Source organism: Lontra canadensis, unplaced genomic scaffold, assembly GCF_010015895.1.
Source record: "Lontra canadensis isolate GAN:19392208 unplaced genomic scaffold, GSC_riverotter_1.0 scaffold18, whole genome shotgun sequence".
Lineage (NCBI taxonomy): Eukaryota > Metazoa > Chordata > Mammalia > Carnivora > Mustelidae > Lontra > Lontra canadensis.
In genome coordinates, this window is record NW_022631012.1 from 17,091,434 (window position 1) to 17,109,753 (window position 18,320).

The 18,320-nt window shown below is 40.9% G+C and overlaps 2 protein-coding genes across 2 annotated transcripts in view; both read left to right on the top strand.

Moving 5' to 3' along the window:
• Window positions 1-604: 604 nt before the first annotated feature.
• Window positions 605-5,503, top strand: CUNH2orf66 (chromosome unknown C2orf66 homolog). The gene is made up of 3 exons (XM_032860282.1): window positions 605-745; window positions 2,782-2,980; window positions 5,250-5,503. Exons 1-2 carry the CDS (start codon window positions 626-628, stop codon window positions 2,959-2,961), a joined length of 300 nt encoding a protein of 99 aa, XP_032716173.1. The 5' UTR covers window positions 605-625; the 3' UTR covers window positions 2,962-2,980; window positions 5,250-5,503.
• Window positions 5,504-10,088: 4,585 nt separating this feature from the next.
• GTF3C3 (general transcription factor IIIC subunit 3) overlaps window positions 10,089-18,320 on the top strand; it is a 35,877-nt gene continuing 27,645 nt past the window's right edge. The window contains exons 1-4 of the mRNA XM_032860178.1: window positions 10,089-10,288; window positions 11,334-11,445; window positions 13,972-14,162; window positions 15,307-15,430. Coding sequence (XP_032716069.1) covers window positions 10,187-10,288; window positions 11,334-11,445; window positions 13,972-14,162; window positions 15,307-15,430 — 529 coding nt within the window. The 5' untranslated portion in view covers window positions 10,089-10,186. The remainder of the gene's footprint in view (window positions 10,289-11,333; window positions 11,446-13,971; window positions 14,163-15,306; window positions 15,431-18,320) is intronic.

An 18,320-nucleotide genomic window follows, 5' to 3' on the forward strand; every position in this document is an offset into this window, starting at 1 on the left:
TTGTGTGTACAGTATTTTCTCAGTTTGGGGTATATTTTTTCTTTTCTTTCTTCTCTTCTTCCTCCTCCTTCTTCATTTTTTTCATATTTAAAATATTTCATATTTTTCTTTTCTTTCTTCTCTTCCTCCTCCTCCTCCTTCACTTTTCAAGACTGCTATCTTAACACTTAAGTAATTCAAGGTTTTTTCTTTTTGCTTTTTAAGAATTGTGCTTTCTCTGGAGACGAAAAAGTGCATTTATTTCCAAAGATGAAAAGGCATACTCAGACTTTCTAGGTTGTATCATAATTGCTTTGCTTATCACTGTATAATATTCTCATCATCATGGACTCCTTTGAGGTAATCAATTGAATTGGGGGGGGGCTCTTCATCTGCAAATCAACATAGAAAAAAAAGAGGGCTGCAAAATTCAGGGGAACAAATATACCATTTCTTCCTTCTTGTCTCTCTTTAAAAATACTTTCTCTTTTTCTTTTCCACTTTTGCCCTCCCTTCTCTCCTCCCCTCCCTTCTTTTACCTTCTTCTTCTCTCTCCTCCTCCTTTTTCGTTTCTTTCTCTTTCTGTCTTCTCTCTCTAACCATTGACATCTCCCTGGTCCTTCCTTCTTCTCAGCTGCATTCCACCATGCCCAAAGCCTTCCTGCTGCTGTGTGTTGCCCTGGTGCTACTTGGGCTTGTGCATGGAGCCACGTTGAGAAACAAAGAGAAATGGAAGTCACTCAACAACCCCAGAAACCGAGATCTGGTAAGAGCATGCACTGGGACCTGCTGGGCTACAGGGTGAAATTGGCACGTCTTTGGACGTATGCATGCTGCAGTCTGCTGGAGCTGCAGTCTGCTGGAGCTCAGTGGAGAGGAGGCTGCTGACGGTTCCTTAACAGGACTGGTCAAGGGCTTTGCTAGCCTAGTGGCTGGTACCCTATTGTTCCTTTGGCCAATTTACATCTGTTTCTGTAAGGAGAAACAAATTTATATTCAGAGATGATTTTATACTAATACAGCACATTACATTTGTAAATGATCTCACATACGCATTGACCTTATAGCCTGGATTTGTCATAGATATACAAAATCAAGAACATAGCAGGGAACTGATTTTTGCACAGTTCAGATTGAACTGATGAAAAAACAGTCTCATATGACCAACACATGCAAAGCTCAATTGGAAAAACTGAAAATTGATCTGCATTCTTATCGATTTACCAGGCATTATTTTCTTTCTTTTATTAAAGATTTATTTTTAAGTAATCTCTACATCCAATGTGGGGCTTGAACCCACAACCCCAAGACCAAGAGTTGCACTTTCCACTAACTGAGCCAGCCAGGAGCCCCCCTCCCCACATTATTTTCAATAAAAGTTATCTAGGAAAAAGAATTCAAAACACTAGCAAAAATTCTCTTTTAAAAATATACCAAATATGGGCACCTGGATGGCTCAGTGGGTTAAAGCCTCTGCCTTCGGCTCTGGTCAAGATCTCAGAGTCCTGGGATCAAGCCCCCTATCGGGCTCTCTGCTCAGCAGGGAGCCTGCTTCCCGCTCTCCTGTCTGCTGCTCTGCCTACTTGTGATCTCTCTCTCTCTCTGTCAAATAAATAAATAAAATCCTTAAAAAAATATGCCAAATGCAATAAACATGCTAACTTTACTATTTCAAAATACAGTTTCCATAAGGAAACTGATGTGAAATATGACAGTGTAAGGTTAAAACAACCAAGTAGCCCTTTGCAACCTTCTGTGTATCCCTTTCCTAAAGGAAAGCTGGAAAATGCACGTCTTACAGTTCTAGCATAGAAAACAATGCCTGGGATCTCACCTTCAGTCAGAGAGGAGGCATGGAGCTCTGATCACTGTGAAATTCAGTTTAATCCCTGACTTAAGTGTTTCAGAGGTGGTTTACAATAAACCCTCTATCTATGATGCTGTTAAAAAAATGATATTCCTCTCAATCTCTACCAAGAATGTTGAATTATCTTGTTTAGCGTTGAAATATCAGAAAGAAGGCAGGTAAAGGACAGTGGAGGGTGATGTAGGAAGGAATGTCAGGGTTTGAAGCCAACAGCCAAGAATTCTTGATATGTTTTTGGTGCAAAAAGGTAATTTTATTAAAGCACGGGGACAGGACCCATGGGCAGAAAGAGCTGCACCGGGGTCATGAGGAGTGGCCCATTATATACTTTCAAGGTGGGAGGGGGTTAGGGACAGCATCAGTCTCTAAGAAACTTTGTAAGCAAGGTTTCCAGGATCTTGAGAGGGCTAGCTGTTATTGGGAAAAGGTCATTTATTACTGTCCAATACAACCTGAGTCATGAGACCCTTCAGATGTGTATGGGTGGGTCATATACCTGGGGAATGATTGCCAAGAGGTATCTTGGGGGGTAGAGATAAAGGAAGTTTCCAAAGGAATTCTCATATGTTAAAGTAATTTACAGAATTATGGGCGTTGGGCTAAGATTGCCTTTTGCCCTTAGCAGAATATCAACATTGAGGCAGTTGATTCCCTAGAGGAATGTCCCTCTGCCTGTTTCAAGGACTTGTCAATGGGCTGTAAGTAGTAAGGAAATTTAATAATTTTTCTTCTGCCTTTGATTTCCACATCAGAAGGGAAGGAGGAGAAGTAGCCAAAGTGTGTATTTCTATTTCCGGGTGTTCCACCTCCTGAGTCCTAGATTAGCCCTCAAGTCAATTCACAGAGGGGAAAAAGAGAGGGAAAAAATATCTGTCTCTGAGTATTTTTGATGTTTCATTTACATATGGCACTGAACACTTTCTTTCTTTCTTCAGTTTTTCAGAACCCTCCAGGCATATTTTAAGGGAAGAGGTCTTGATCTTGGGAGGTTTCCAAACACTTTCTCCATGAATGGGAATCCTAGACCTCTCTCTTTCCAATCAGAACTTCTTGCTTCTGCATTTGCAGATTATGAAGAGCAGAAAAACTCCTTTCCTAATTACGTCAAAGGCTGAGTGTTTCCGCTGAACACAGGTAAGTTATCCCTTTATCCCTAGAATCTGTCCAATTATACAACTCAGTCAAAAGGAGATTTTGAAAGTATTTATTTAGAAAATGATTTTTATTTTCTCAAAGGAATATGTTCTCAGTTCTGATGATAATCATCATTATTAATATTTGGATTTGGTTCATGTATTTCATGGTCTGGTTTTAAAAATGAATAATAGTTGAGGTGCCTGAGTGACTCGGTTAGATGTCTCTTGATCTCAGCTCAGGTCTTGATCTCAGGGTCATGAATTCAAGCCTCATGTTGGGACTTTAAAAAAAAAAAAAAAGAGGGGCACCTGGGTGGCTCAGTGGGCTGAGCTTCTGCCTTCAACTCAGGTCATGATCCCAGGGTCCTGGGATCAAGCCCCACATCGGGCTCTCTGCTTAGCAGGGAGCCTGCTTCCCCCTCTCTCTCTGCCTGCCTCTCTGCCTACTTGTGATCTCTGTCTGTCAAATAAATAAATAAAATCTTTTAAAAAATGTTTAAAAAAATACAAAACTTAAAAAAAAGAAAGAAATGACAGCTTATGATTTTTTAAGCACAGTTTTCTGGGAAGAGCTATATTGAAAAAATTATCACTTTTTTTTTTCTTTAAAGGAATCTCTGTGCTCGACATAGGACTTGAACTCACATCCCTGATGTTGAGAGTTACCGGCTCTACCAAATGAGCCGGACAGTCTTCCCTTGAATTATTACTGTAAATACAGTGTAATACTATACACTTTTACCTATCTTTTTCATACCAGATCATATAGCTAAGTTATGTGGGAAATCACATATAAAGTAAAATGTTAAACAGTGCAGTTGGATTTAATAGAAAAGTTTAAAAAAATGGTTCTTCTTAGAAAAAAGTAATAAACATGTACTTGAAATTGTACTTCCTCACCCGGGGTGGGTTAGGGGGAGTAAAATACTAGTAAAGATGGCATTTTCCTCATAGAAAAAAACCCCAGAAATTTATTTATGGTTAAGATTTGAGTTTTGATGTTCATATTACCTTAACATTCCTGTCAAATAAATATTTACCATTTACAAAAACCCAGGTATGGTGCATTCCAAGTAAATACGTTGTGATTCGAGTCTATTAGCTTTTCATTTGACTGAATAAAAAAGGGAATTAAATCATAATTAAAATCTACTCCCAGGGGCACCTGGGTGGCTCAGTCAGTTAAGCCTCTGCCTTCAGCTCAGATCATGAACCCAGGTCCTGGGTTGGAGCCCCGGATCATGCTCCCTGCTCAACTTCTCTCCCCCCCCCTGCTGCTCCCCCTGCTTGTTGCTTTCTTGCTCTCTTTCGCGAATAAATAAATAAATACATCTTTAAAAAATTAAAAAATAAATAAAATCTACTCCCATTCTTCCACAAGGTAGAGATGAAATTGTGGGGAAGCATACCATGTTGCACTTTATTGTGCATGTGAAAGGGTTTTGATTATTATTTCCTTTTTAAATGTGATGCTTTTTTAAAATAATGATGGCTATTCTAACAGGAAAATGCAATTTACCATGTGGCATATGCACTCGACAGCTCCCACAATGAGAAATTAATCAGAATAAACAGGAGGATGTTAATGAAAGGTTCCCTTGGTTATTATCCCCACTGAGGCCCTAGGCTATTAGACACTAAAACAGAACAGTTGTTAATACCGCAGTGCCTGCTTCAGCATGAGACAGAATTACATACGAGTTGGTTGGAAGCCTTGGTTTCTTCATTTATAAATTGCAGAAACTGATCTCTAACTCACAGATAGTGTCAGAGAAAGTATCAAATAAATAACATCATGTGAGCACGGAATGGGGTAATGTTTAGGGGCAGGAAACAGAGAAAGCACCCAGTTCGTCGTATCGTAATGTAATAGGAATTGTTCAACTTTGTAAGAGAAGCTAAGCTTCTATTTGGAGAATAGTTCATAATTACATGTGCTCCCGTCCTAACATCTCCAATTAGAAAAGAAATACAGGGGTGCCTGGCTGGCTCAGTCGGTTGAGCAGCCGACTCTTGGTTTTGGCTCAGATCTCAGGGGCATGGGATCAAGCCCCAGGCTGAGCTCTGCACTCAGCAAAGAGTCTCTTTATGTCTCCCTCTGACCCTCCCACTGCACTCTGTCTCTCTCTCTCTCTCTCTCAAATAAATAAATCTTTAAAAAAAAAAGAAAGAAAGGAAAAGGAAAAGAAAGAAAAACAAGAGGGTCATTGTATTGCTTGCATAATCTTCACTTTCTATTTCGTGATAACATTTTCTTGTTCTTTCAGGTGTCTGGCAATTTTAAAACTACAGATGAAGCTTCTCTTTAGAAAAATTCAATCATGGTCATGGCTCAACCTTTCCCCCCCTCCACTCATTTGTCAATTAATAGTGATTTTATTCTACATTTCCAGATTTACATATAAATAGATTGACCTTTGGGACATATGTGACTTATGTGCATATTTTTGGAGACTTTTTTTCTGTTCTGTGAACCACAAACCCCGACGTAGAGCTCTTACTTGTAAGAGTTAGAAGAACACCGCAGGCAGAAGAGATGGGGATCTTCTAAATTACATTTCTTTTAAGCTTCTCTTTAAAACATGTATAAGAATTACCTTTTATCAATAAATTATCTGAAAGAGACTCTGCTCATTTTTACTATAGTTCATTCTATGTAATGGAGATTTGGGCTTACAATCTGTCTTTTTCCTGAAAAGAAGATGCATCCCCACTTTCAGCCTACGTTATTGAGAGACCTCGCAGTTTGATACCAAGGGAGAAGAGGTGATAAATATCCACAGGTCAGCGGAAATGGAGAGGAAAAACACTTGGGATTCTAGGAGTTGCTGGGGCCTCCAGGAGATACCACCCCCCACTATATTCAGCGCGGGACACTGTGCTACACGAATATCCTAGCCACACTCTAGCTCTAGTTTTTCTCCACACACATCCTTAAGACGGGAGAGTAGAAATGGGTGGAATTCCCTTCCTTTACAACCAATCTTCTCTCCCTACCAGTGCAGGCTGAATCACTCTGCTTCTCAGATTTTCATTTGGGATAGCTACTTTTCTTGTATGATTATGGAGAGCTGCATCATTTTCTCTGTGATTCCTACAAAAAGAGCATTGTACTACCTGGCAAACACCGGGGTCCTAGTAACATTAGTCTGTATATTCCACAATAGTCTTCTGGAGATTTTTCGTGGCTCACTGATACTCAATATCAATAATAAAATATTTATGCAAAAATAGATTTCTGCATCTGGTTTAATTTGTCCTGTTTTTAAGATTTTATTTCTTCACTGAGGGAGGGAGAGAGAGAGAGAGAGAGAGAGAGAGAGAGTGCACACCAGCAGGAGGGCAAACCAGAAGGAGAGGGAAGAGTTAACTCCCCCTGAGCAGGAGCCCAGTGCAGGGCATGATCCCAGGACCCCAGGATATGACCTGAGGTAAAGGCAGACACTTAATCCACTGAGCCACCCAGGCGGCCCTAATTTGTTCTGTTTTAAGTAGCTGTATATGTGCCTGTTTTCCCTGGACTGTTGTGATGTCTTTGTGAGCAGAGATCATACCCAAGCCATTTTTATTTCTCCAGGACCTAGCACAGTGCCGTGCAGGTAGCAAATGTTCAATAAACATGTCTTGAGGGATGCCTGGGTGGCTCCGTCGGTTAAGCGGCTGCCTTCAGCTCAGGTCTTGATTCTAGGGTCCTGGGATCGAGTCTCGCATCGGGCTCCTTGCTCCGCAGGGAGCCAGCTTCTCCCTCTGCCTGCTCTGCCTGCTGTCTACACAGTCTCAGGGCAGGAGCACACAGTCTTCTGCTGGAAAACTCGCTGTTGTAAGGCAGCTGTTGATGGAAGGCCTGACTCCGTCCTGACCAGAGTTTCTGGATGGTGGTACTGTTGGCTGCTGGGAAAGGGCAAGTCTCCACTTGTATGACCGTTTAGCACACCTGGTCCTCAGGCACTGTATATCAGTCATTTCCCCACACCTGCCCTATTATCCTGAAAACCCAAACGTCCCTACACCCGTTGCTAGAAGTTCACTGGGTAAGTGATTTTCTTCTTGGCTGAGAGCCGTTGCTAGGAAAACAGCAGAAGTGTCACGTTTCCTCCAACGAAAATTAATGTTTTGCACGTGATCCAGGTTCCCAAGGGGCCCATGGTAATTCTTTACATAGGTCTCTGACAGCCTTTCAACCATGACTCCGTTCCTCTTTGAGGAGTACTCCATTCTCTGGACATGTCCAGTTGTCCCTTATCCCAGATCTAGGGGAGTCAAGAACTAGGGCGTGAAGTTCTGCTCTACTTGTAAGTCACACACCATCCTTCTACAGTTTCACAGATGCTGTCAGACATGTGAGCCTCTTGGGCTGAGGCAAGAGACTTTATTACTCATGGCTCGGCAGACAGCATGATTTTACATCCACGTCGGCGCTCCTTATCCCCCAAGTATCACAGGAGCCACACAGAGGTGTGTTCAAGTATATTGCACTTGTGCCCCAGCTGAGGAACCCCAAACTTTGAAATCCCACTCTTACAAGGGGCTACTCACAACATGCCCAAACTTTGCCCCAAGAGAAACTATTTATGGTACTGGTCACATAACAAATCTGTCCTCTGCCCCAGAGAAAGATAATTTCTCTGTCTTTCAAGGTTGATTGCTCTATAGACATCTTTGAAAATATAGCCCAGATTGAACATTGTCACAAGCTTTTGCAGAATAGTGAGAGAATTATGGAAAAATTGTCTCCCCAAAAGGGTCACACCCCATTCTGTTTCCTCCCCTTGACGAGGAGAAAGGATGGAGTCACCTTCTCCCTGTATACTCTTAATTCTATTGTCCTGGCACAAATTCAATGTTCTTTCTACAGACATTTCATTTGACTCCCAAAAGCAGTAAGAATGTCTGAAAGGTTTCTTCTTACTATTTTCATTACTTCTGGAACAATTCCACTTCATCTCAAGGTAATGAAGATGCCTCTGACTCACCAGGGGAGAAATCACTTACCAGGAAATGGAGAAAAGAAAAACAAAGATTACAATTTTATAAGATATGTTGCTAGAATCTGGGTTGTAACTCTCACATCCACAAGTTGTTCCATGTTTAAAACCAAATTCAACTTGAGAATAAATTTTAAAGATCTTATTGGCTTTATTCAGTGAACCATGAATTGAACATCATCTAAAAAATAGGAGCTCCAAAGAGCTGTACACAGTGAAAGACTTTTGTAGCTAGAAGAAGGTGGGGCAAGGAAGTTACCAGCAAAGAGTGGACTGTTTGTGGCAAGATCACCTCCTCTTAGGGATAGCAGAGGTCTATCATGCAGTGAGGTCACCTTGCTAGTGCTGACCAGGTAATTACAGATGGACCGGCTTAAGATTCCACTCCTGAGAGGGGTTCAAACTGTAACTAAGTTAGGTATTAAGTCTTGGTTTTGTGATGTGGGTTTAGCACAAGTGATTCCATTTTGGATCTGTTGTCTCTTTGTCAACAGCATAAAAGCTGTCCTTCCACTGCTGCTCCCTGTTCTCTATTCTCTCCAAGGTGAATCTACAGATTCACAATTGTTATTCCATATTCCAGGGAACTAATGATGAGACAAGTTGGTCTAAGCGATCTGGGTCTTAGTCGAGAGTTCTTATGAGGTGAACATCTTTCCTGCCCTTGATTCCCTTCTTTTCCCCCAGGAGAGTTAGAACCAAACCCTTGACTTCCTCTTGGATGCAGTTCCCTGACTGCCTGAAGAAATTTAGGGGAGAATTTCCCTGTAAATGATTTCTGTTGAGAACCTTATCCAACCTACCCTGCGATCCTCCATATTTTACACCCACGCAGAGTCCTGAGGATTCTTCATCATGAGAAAGGGGGTGACGTCTAGCTGTGAGGTATTTTTCTCTCAACTAGAAGTCTTGGGGTCGTGGTTCTCATTCTGCCATCCTACCGTTTCTTATCCTCATCCAGATTGTAACAAAGAGGTACTAATGGGTAAGTGACAGGCTCCTTGTAACTTGTCTTTAAACTTAGCTTTATGTCAAGATGCATTCCCCATACCTCAACGCTCTTGCCCATTTCCAACACACTTTCAATTCCATCCAATTTAATTCGTAAGTGTGTTTTAAGCACAGATTACTAGAGTTCACAAAGATGCATCGGGTAGTACTGTTCTCAAGATGCTGACAGTGTCTCTAGCAGAGAAATCGTTAGGATACAAGGTAAAATACAGATCACAGGAGTGTTCAGCAGGTGAAGAACAGTTCCATGGAGGGAAGGCCATGTGCTATATTGATTCCGCACAGGGGATTTGGGGTCACATAGACCTGGGTTCACATCCTGGCTCTGCTACTTATTAGACGTAAGACTTTGGCTTTGAGAATAGCAGCATCCATTTTTAAGGACTACTTTGGGCCATGCGTGTAATAATCTGCATAAGCCAGTGCCGGTCCTGGAGTCAACGAGCAAGAGTGGATGGTAATTACAGCAAGCGTTTGATTCTTTCTAAAAGTTTAAGAAAAGAAGAAAACTTGGGTAGGAGTGATCGGTGGGACAAGGAGTCCTGATAAACTTGTGTACGGACTGGGAGGGAAGGACCCCCGAGGGAAGGGAGGGTTTGAGGATCCATGAAGACGGAACCGATGGTACCGCTGGTGGAGGACGTGAGATTTAGAGCTCACATCGGGAGGGGACTTTCGCCTTCTGTGGCAGGAGACACAGGAAAGTGAAACATGCATGTGGCAGTGCAGACGGTTACATTAGGAAAATAATCACTACAGCAAAGTTCAAATTAATTTAAGGAACAAGCATTCAGAATTAGAAGTAGGAATCCTAATGAAGAATTAAGGGAAACAACCTAGATTAAGGAAAATTTCTTTAAGCACTTTTTTTGTCTCCTTTCTTTTCCTTTAAAAACAAAACAAAACAAAACAAAACAAAACAAAATAAAACAAAACCTCCCCAATCATCTCAAATACGAGGCCTAAGCCCGCACAGCCGCCGAGGTCCCCCGCACCGGGCTCCGCCCAGAAGATCCGCTCCCGCCGCCCGGAAGGAAGCCGGACCAGATGCGCCCGCGGAACCAGCGCGCAGCGGCTGCAGCGCCGGCCGGGCCCGTTTCCCCGGAGAACTCCGGGTCACCGCTCTCGGCGCCCCGGAGCGGGATAAAAGCCTGCTCTTCCGGTTCTCTGGCCCGGTGTTTGGTGTTGTGTATCCGCACCCCGGAGCCATGTCGGGTTTCAGCCCGGAGCTCATCGACTACCTGGAAGGGAAGATCTCCTTCGAGGAGTTCGAGAGGCGGAGAGAAGAGAGGAAAACCCGCGAGAAGAAAGTGAGGCGCCGCTAGGCCAGGATTCTTCTCTCTGTCTTGTCGCCGTGGTACACCCAGATGTGAGGGCCCCCGTGCCTGGTTCGCCGGGATGGGGCGGCCGGGACGTCCGCGGCTTCTTACCCAAACCCTGATTCTCGCCTCTCATCCTTGTGCTGCGCTCCCCTAAAGATTTCCCCCGCCAAAGTCTTGTCTTTGTAGTAACCTCGTCTCTCTCGCCCCTCCTTTCCCCGGCCCCTCCTCCCTCACCCCGTCACATTCTGACTCTGGTCCCAGCTTTGCCACCGGGTGTTTCTTGTGTGTTGGGGTGAGCACCTCACCGCCTTCCGGAGGCTGCGGTCATTCAGCCGACGCCCGGTTTCCGAGGCGTCTCGCACGGGTGTGATGTCATCTTCCATAAAACGAGTTTTCTTGTCTGGTACCAAAATTTATAATTTTTCATACTTGAGAATATCTGAACTTCCCTTATCTTCTCACTTATAGGAAGTCCGAAGGGAGATAAAAATGATCGCACCCTTTGAAATGGACCGGTGGGTTCTCTCCCAATTCATGCAGCTAATAGTGATCCATGTCTTTTAATTTAAAAAGCTGGGATACAATGGGTAGATTCGTGAAATCATCAAGGTATTTTAAGTTATTTTAAAAAGATTTTTATTTATTTATTTGTCAGAGAGAGAGCGAGAGCACAAGCAGGGGGAGTGGCAGAGGAGGAAGCAGGCTCACTGCTGAACCCCAGGATCCGAGGCGGAACTCAGTCCCAGGACCCTGGGATCATGACCTGAGCCAAAGGCAGACGCTCAACCCCCTGAGCCACCCAGGCGTCTCTTAGATTATTTTTATAAGTGACTGATGCAGACAGTCATGGGGGATGAGATCGAGGTACTCTGAAATGCTTTGACTATTCAAATGTGAATTCCACATACTGTATGTGTTTGTAGAGCTCGAGTTTTATAAAAAAGGAAATGAGGGAAATGCCCTATTCCCAACTGGAGAGAACTAAACCTGCATTTTTTTTTTTTTTTTTTTTTTTTTTAATTTTCAATCACAGAGTCTTCAGGAAAAAGGAAAGTTACCAGCCGAAGAAAATCCAAATGACTCTGAAGTTCCATCATCATCAGGAATTGACTCCACCAAATCGCGGGACAAAGATGTCAATGAAGGTGTGTTAAAATCATCTGTCACCTGCATTAAATATTGAGGGTACCTAACAATTTAATAAAAACAGTGCTTTTTCGTTGCAGTGGTATTCTGTTGATGACCTTGTTTTTCAGTAGCATAGTGCATGTTGTGTAATAACATGCTCAATAAAGATTTGTGGAGTTACTGAATATGGTGATGGCTAGTTTTGTGGGTTATTTTTGTAGAAAAGTGTTTATTTTTTTAAGATTTATTTATTTTGTTTTATTTTTTTAAGATTTTATTTGACTGGGATCACAAGGAGGCAGAGAGGCAGGCAGAAAGAGGAGTGGGGGGAAGCAGGCTCCCCGCTGAGCAGAGAGTGAGATGTGGGGCTTGATCCCAGGATCCTGAGATCACAACCAGAGCTGAAGGCAGAGGCTTAACCCACTGAGCCACCCAGGTGCCCCAAGATATATTTATTTTAGAGCAAGCCTGGGGGCATGTCAGTCAGGGGGAGGGACAGAAGGAAAGAGAGAGAATCCTCAGGCAGATTCCCCACTGAGCACAGAGTTCCATGCCACCCAACCCAGGACCCTGAAATCTTGACCTGAGCCAAAATCAAGAGTCAGTTGCTTAACCGGCTGAGCCACACAGGTGCCTTGTGCAAAAGTGTTTCAAATTGGCGTCAGTATTTGGGAGCCTTTTTAGAGTAACTGTTTTTTATATTAGCTCTTTCAGTTACTAATTACTTCCAGACTATACTCCCCCAGATTGTTGTACTTCTATATAAAGTGGCTTCCAAACTACTGCTTTAGTTGTAGGAGATGAGATAGAAATCCAGTGGAAGTCCTGTTGGCTGCCCAGCTGGGTCCTCACACACAGTGTCGGTGTCTTGGTGTGCTGCCTCATTCTAAGATCCAGTCCTCAGCTCTGCATGGCCAGATACTAGATTTGGTTAGTCCCAAACTAATTAAAGCCATCAGAGTCTAACTGATGAATTAGTATGCAAATTCATTAATTTCCAGTGATTCATACACCTTCCTAGTGATCAGAATACTGATGACAGTTCACAGTATCCATCTACCCTTGACAAGTTATGTGTGATACTGAAGTATGTTATAATGTAGCTTTGTGTGTAGTGTCTGATGGAGAACTAACTACAGTGAACTTTCTTGTTCTAGGGAGTAGAAGTAGAGGCTTTTTTTCCTTTTTTTTTTTTTTTTCCTGTAAACGACCTTCTTTCCACAGAGAATACATACTATTAGGATAGAAAGAAAACAAGCTTTATTCCTGCCTCCTTTGGCCCAAGTGGAGAAGAACGGCAGAAAGAAGAGCAAATTGGGGTTACAGTTTCTTACCTTGTCAGGCAAGTGGGGTGGGAAAGAGGACTGAAGTTGTTCTAATAACTTCTGGGTCTTTCCCTTTATCTGCTGAGGGGAGGAATAGCTCTTCCAACATCTGGTCTTTGATATGTAACTGTAGTGGCAGGCACCATTGCCTGCCTCCCAGTCCTGGTTGACTAACGCTGCCCCTGAGCAGTGGCCATGAGGCCTGCTCTAAGAAAAGTGATAAATTGAGTCAGTTATTGCTCATCAGGAGCAGTAGGCATACGTGTATTAGATTTCCTCAGCTCAGATAATCCCATCCGTCCTTTCAAGATATAAAGCTCCCCATTCCCCAGGAAGGAATCATCCCAGAGCTCTATCAGGACCCTTGGTGAGTGTGAACATACATTCAGAATAAAAGAAGTGTCAGTTTTGAACAAGTTTGACAAAGTCTGCTAATTGGAATATTTGGCCCCTGGAATTAATTGTCTTTTTTTCTCCTGTACGTTACTGAATATCGCTGTTAAATTCTTGCTCTTGAGTAGCTTTCCTACACACCATGCAGATAGGGCCTTCTTTTAATTTCATTTTCAGTTCATGATTGCTGATAGAGAAACTACAGTTAATTTTTGTGTATTAACCTTGAATCCAAGAACCTGACTTAACTGCTGTGTTCTGGCAGTTTGTACGTACATTCTTTTAGATCTTCTATGTCCTAATCACTTCATTTGTGAATAATGACAGTTTCATTTCTTCCTTCCCATCTTTTGCCTTTTCTCTTCATTTTAAGTTATTCAGGACCTCCAGCAAAACGTTGAAAGGAGTGGTGATGGCATCCTTGTCTCATTTCTAGTAACTAAATAAGGCACCATTAGCTGTGTTTGTGAAAAGTTTTTTGTAGATATTGTTTATCAAACTAAAGATATTCCCTTCCAAATCTAGTTGACTAAGAATTTTTATTAGGAATGAGTATTAGATTTTATCAGATGCTTCTCCTTAGAAGACTATCCTGTGATTTTTTTTTTCCTTTCTGTTAACTGGAATAAATTTTATCGATTGGCAGTGTTATAACGTACATTTCTTTGTATATTTATTTTGGATTTTCAGAATTCTTAAGATGATTTTTATGATTTCATGAGAATGGCTGTTGCTCAGAATATGGTTTTTTTTTTTTTAATAATTTTGTCTTCCCTTAAACATTAACTGTCACATTTATCCAACATCCTTAACGTCTTTCTTCAGGAGAAATGTCAGATGGAGTCAGTAAGTCAGTTCACAAGGTCTTTGCGTCCATGCTTGGAGAGAATGAAGATGACGAGGAGGAAGAGGAAGAAGAGGAGGAGGAGGAAGAAGAAACACCTGAGCAACCCACTGCGGGCGACGTGTTTGTGCTGGAGATGGTCCTCAATCGTGAGACCAAGAAGATGATGAAAGTAAATGCTTCCTTCAGTATTGATAAATGGAATGAAAATGTGACATAGTAACTGAAAAAGAAATCTTTAAATCATACATATATCTAGAAAGAATTTAAACTGTGAGGAAGGAAATAACGAGACAACTTTTCCTGGTTTCTTATGTTTAATCTTAGAGATTTTGTACTGTGGTTTTGCTATTAAAAGGTCATATTGTAACTTGATATATAGTTTTTAAAGATGTATTTATTAGAGCGTGTGCTTGCTCAAGAGCAGGGGTGGGGTAGTGGGGAGGGAGAGGATCCGAGCTGACTCCTCACTGGGCACAGAGCCCCCCACAGGGCTCCCTCTCATGACCAGCCCTGAGAACATGAACTGAGCCAAAAGTAAGAGTCAGACACTTAACTGACTTAGCCATCCAGGTACCCCAATATAACTTGATATTTTCTTAACCGAGTTTATTCTAAGTAGATAAATTTGAAGGAAGGAGGATCTTCAGTAGGTTATGTTAAGAAAAGAAGCTTCCTGGCACATAAACCCGTTTTGCTGCATCAGGTTCTACATTTGTTATTATTCTAATTAGTAATTAGTGATTCCTGACCACATTGATTTTTGCTTTTTTCATATATTTTTACTGTGCTTTGAACTTTCTACTATAGGAAGTTTGTTTTTGTTTTTTGTTTTAGTTTTCTGAATTATTCCTTTTTGAAGAATATTTTAGACTAATTTCCTGAGATTAATTTTAGACTTCTTCCTAAAGTGCAGACTTTGATGTTAATGAGTCAATATTGTAGTCATTTATTCCTTAGTTTCCAATTTAGAATGTTGAGAAGTTTTTGTTTTTGTTTTTTTTTTAAGATTTTATTTATTTACTTGACAGAGAGAGATCACAAGTAGGCAGAGAGGCAGGCAGAGAGAGAGAGGAGGAAGCAGGCTCCCCGCTGAGCAGAGAGTCCGATGTGGGGCTTGATCCCAGGACCCTGAGACCATGACCTGAGCCAAAGGCAGAGGCTTAACCCACTGAGCCACCCAGGCACCCCTAGAATGTTGAGAAGTTTTAAAGGGAAATTTCATTTTCATTATCTTCTGCATTTATTAATTTGGTTGGAATTGAAATCTAAAATATTACTATATTTTAGCTAAATGTTGTTTATTTTTTTTACAGGAGAAAAGGCCTCGAAGTAAACTTCCCAGAGCTCTGAGGGGTCTTATGGGTGAAGCCAACATTCGCTTTGCTCGAGGAGAACGTGAGGAGGCGATATTGATGTGCATGGAAATCATAAGACAAGGTGGTTTTTGTGGGGATTATTGATAATAGCAGTTTAATAGTGTGACTTTTAAAACAAATGGAGGACCATTTCACTGTACTGCTTGGAAAATATATTCAGAAGCTTGGAGGTGATTGTTGTACCAGCAGTATGCCACTTTCCATTGAGTAGAAGTCGTTACCAAGAAAATGAAAACCTGATTATGACTCAATGAAATATTAATATTTATTGAACTCTACCAGGCTTCTTTTTTGTTTTTGTTTGTTTTTTAATGTTCCATTTTGGGGTTTTAGACTTCTGTGGCATTAGTCTTTTTTAAATATGGCAAGCCCATGTTAAAACCCCTTAAAAAGTGTTCTTTTTTTTCTTCCACTTTCCAGATTAGGCAGAGCTAGATTATTTTAATCTACTTTTTGGTAAAAGATACAATTTATACTTAACATCTTTCTTTAATCTGCAAATCTTGGGCATATTGAAGGATATCTTCATAAGTGACTTTCTGACTAATCAATTAAATTTATTATTTTGGTTTCCTGATGTGTTGCCAAATAATGCCCTACATAGTGACTTAGGAAGTTGTAATACAGTAAACTCTTAATTTATCTTTTCAATATTTTGGCATTTCTTTTATCTGGATAAGGGTCCTTTTAGGTCTTTTTTCCCTTTGTTAATTTTATTTTTCTCATCATGGTAATTGTACTCTTTAATCCCCGTCCCCTGTTTCCCCCATCCCTCCACCTACCTCTCCTGTGGCAGCCATGTTTGTTTTCTACAGTTAAGAGTCTGTTCTTGGTTTGTCTCTCTCTTTTCTTTCTTTGCTTATGTTTTGTTTTGTTTGTTTCTTAAATTCAACATATGAATGAAATCATAAGTGTATTTATCTTTCTCTGACTTTATTCGCTTAGCATTATACTCTCTTGCTCTATCCATGTTGCAAATGGCAAGATTTCATTCTTTTTTATGGCTGAATAATATTCCATTATATATTTATCTTATGTCTTCTTTATCTATTCACCCAGCAATGGACACTTGGGTTGCTTCTTTAGTTTGGGTAGTAAAAATAATGCTGCTATAAACATTGGGATGTTTTTGTAATTTTGGGGTAAATACCCAGTAGTACAATTACTGGGCCATAGGGTAGTTGTATTTTTTATTTTTTTATGTTAAACTGTCTTCCCCATACTGTCTTCCCTAGTGACTGCATCAGTTTGCATACCCACCAACAGTACATGAGGGTTCCTTTTTCTCCACAACCTTGCCAACACTTATTTCTTGTGTTTCCGATTTTAGCCATTCTGACAGGTGTGAGGTGATACCTCATTGAGTTTTTTGCTTTCTATTTCCCTGATGATGAGCGATGTTGAGCATCTTTTTATGTGTCTGTGGCCATCTGGAAGTCTAATTTGGAGAAATGTCTATTTGTGCCTTCTGCCCATTTTTAAATTGGATTATTTTTTTTTTGGTATTGAGTTGTTATCAGTTCTCTGTATGTTTCAGATACTAACCCTTTACTGGATATGTCATTTGCAAATATCTTCTCCCGTTCACTAGGTTGCCTTTTATTTAGTTTTGTTGTTTCTTTCGCAGTGCAGAAACTTTTTATTTTGATGTAGTTCCAGTAGTTTGTTTTTACTGTTATTTTCTTGCCTTAGGAGACATATCTAGAAAAATGTTACAACTGATGTCAGAGACATTTTTTTAAAAGATTTATTTGAGAGAGTGAGTGAGTGCATGAGCGGGGGGAAGGGGCAGACTCCCCTCTGAGCAGGGAGCCCAATGCAGGACTCAGTCCTGGGACCCTGGGATCATGACCTGAGCCAAAGATGGATGCTTGACTGACGGAGCCACCCAGGCGCCCAGGTAGCATAGACATTTTAACAACATTATTTCTTCCAATCCGTGAGCATGGAGTATCTTTTCATTTCTTTGGAATGTCTTGAATTTCTTTCATCAGTGTTTTATAGTTTTCACAATACAGGTCTTTCACCTCTTTGATTAAGTTTATTCCTAAATATTTTATTGTTTTTATTGTAATTGTAAATGGGATTCTTTTGTTTCCTTGTTTCCTTCCTTCCTTCCATCATCCCTTCATCCATCCATCCATCCTTCCTTTCTTTCTTTCTTTCTTTCTTTCTTTCTTTCTTTCTTTCTTTCTTTCTAGTAAGCTCTACACCCAGCATCAGGCTTGAACTCATGACTCAGATCTGGAGCTGCATGCTTTACCAACTAAGCCAGCCAGCCGTGTGCCCCTTGTATGGTTTTCTTAATTTCACTTTCTGCTGCTTCATTAGTAGTGTATAGGAATGCAACAGATTGCTGTACATTGATTTTGTATCCTGTGACTTTACTGAACTCACCAATTCTAGTAATTCTTTGGTAGAGTCTTTAGGGTTTTCTGTATATAGTATCATATCATTTGCAGATAATGAGAGTTTTACTTCTTCTCTACCAATTTGGATGCATTTTATTTCATTATGTTGTCTGATTGCTGTGGCTAGGACTTCTAGTACTGTATTGACTGAAAGTGATGAGAGTGGACATTGTTATCTTGTTTCTGACCTTAAGGGAAAAGCTCTCAGTTTTTCACCATTGAGTATGCTTTAGCTGTGGGTTTTTCTTATAAGGCCTTTATTATGTTGAGGAATGTGTTCTCTAGACCTACTTTGCAGAGGGTTTTTTTAAAATCAGGAGTTGATGTTGTACTTTGTCAAATGCTTTTTCTGCATTTATTGAAATGATCATGTAGTTTTCATTCTTTATCTTTTTTTTATTTTCTTTTTTTCCCTTTCTTTTCATCCTTTATCTTGTCGATATAACATATCTTGTTGATTGTTTTGCAAATAGAGAGCCATCCTTGCAACCTGGGGATAATGCCACTAGATCCTGGTGTATGTTTTTTAATGTGTTGTCG

What these genes read in the sequence shown, in the direction of transcription:
- CUNH2orf66 (XM_032860282.1), top strand. Translation starts at nt 626, where the DNA reads ATGCCCAAAGCCTTCCTGCTGCTGTGTGTTGCCCTGGTGCTACTTGGG. An exon ending in ACCCCAGAAACCGAGATCTG is followed by an intron (nt 746 to 2,781) that starts GTAAGAGCATGC and finishes TTCTTTCTTCAG; the next exon opens with TTTTTCAGAACCCTCCAGGC.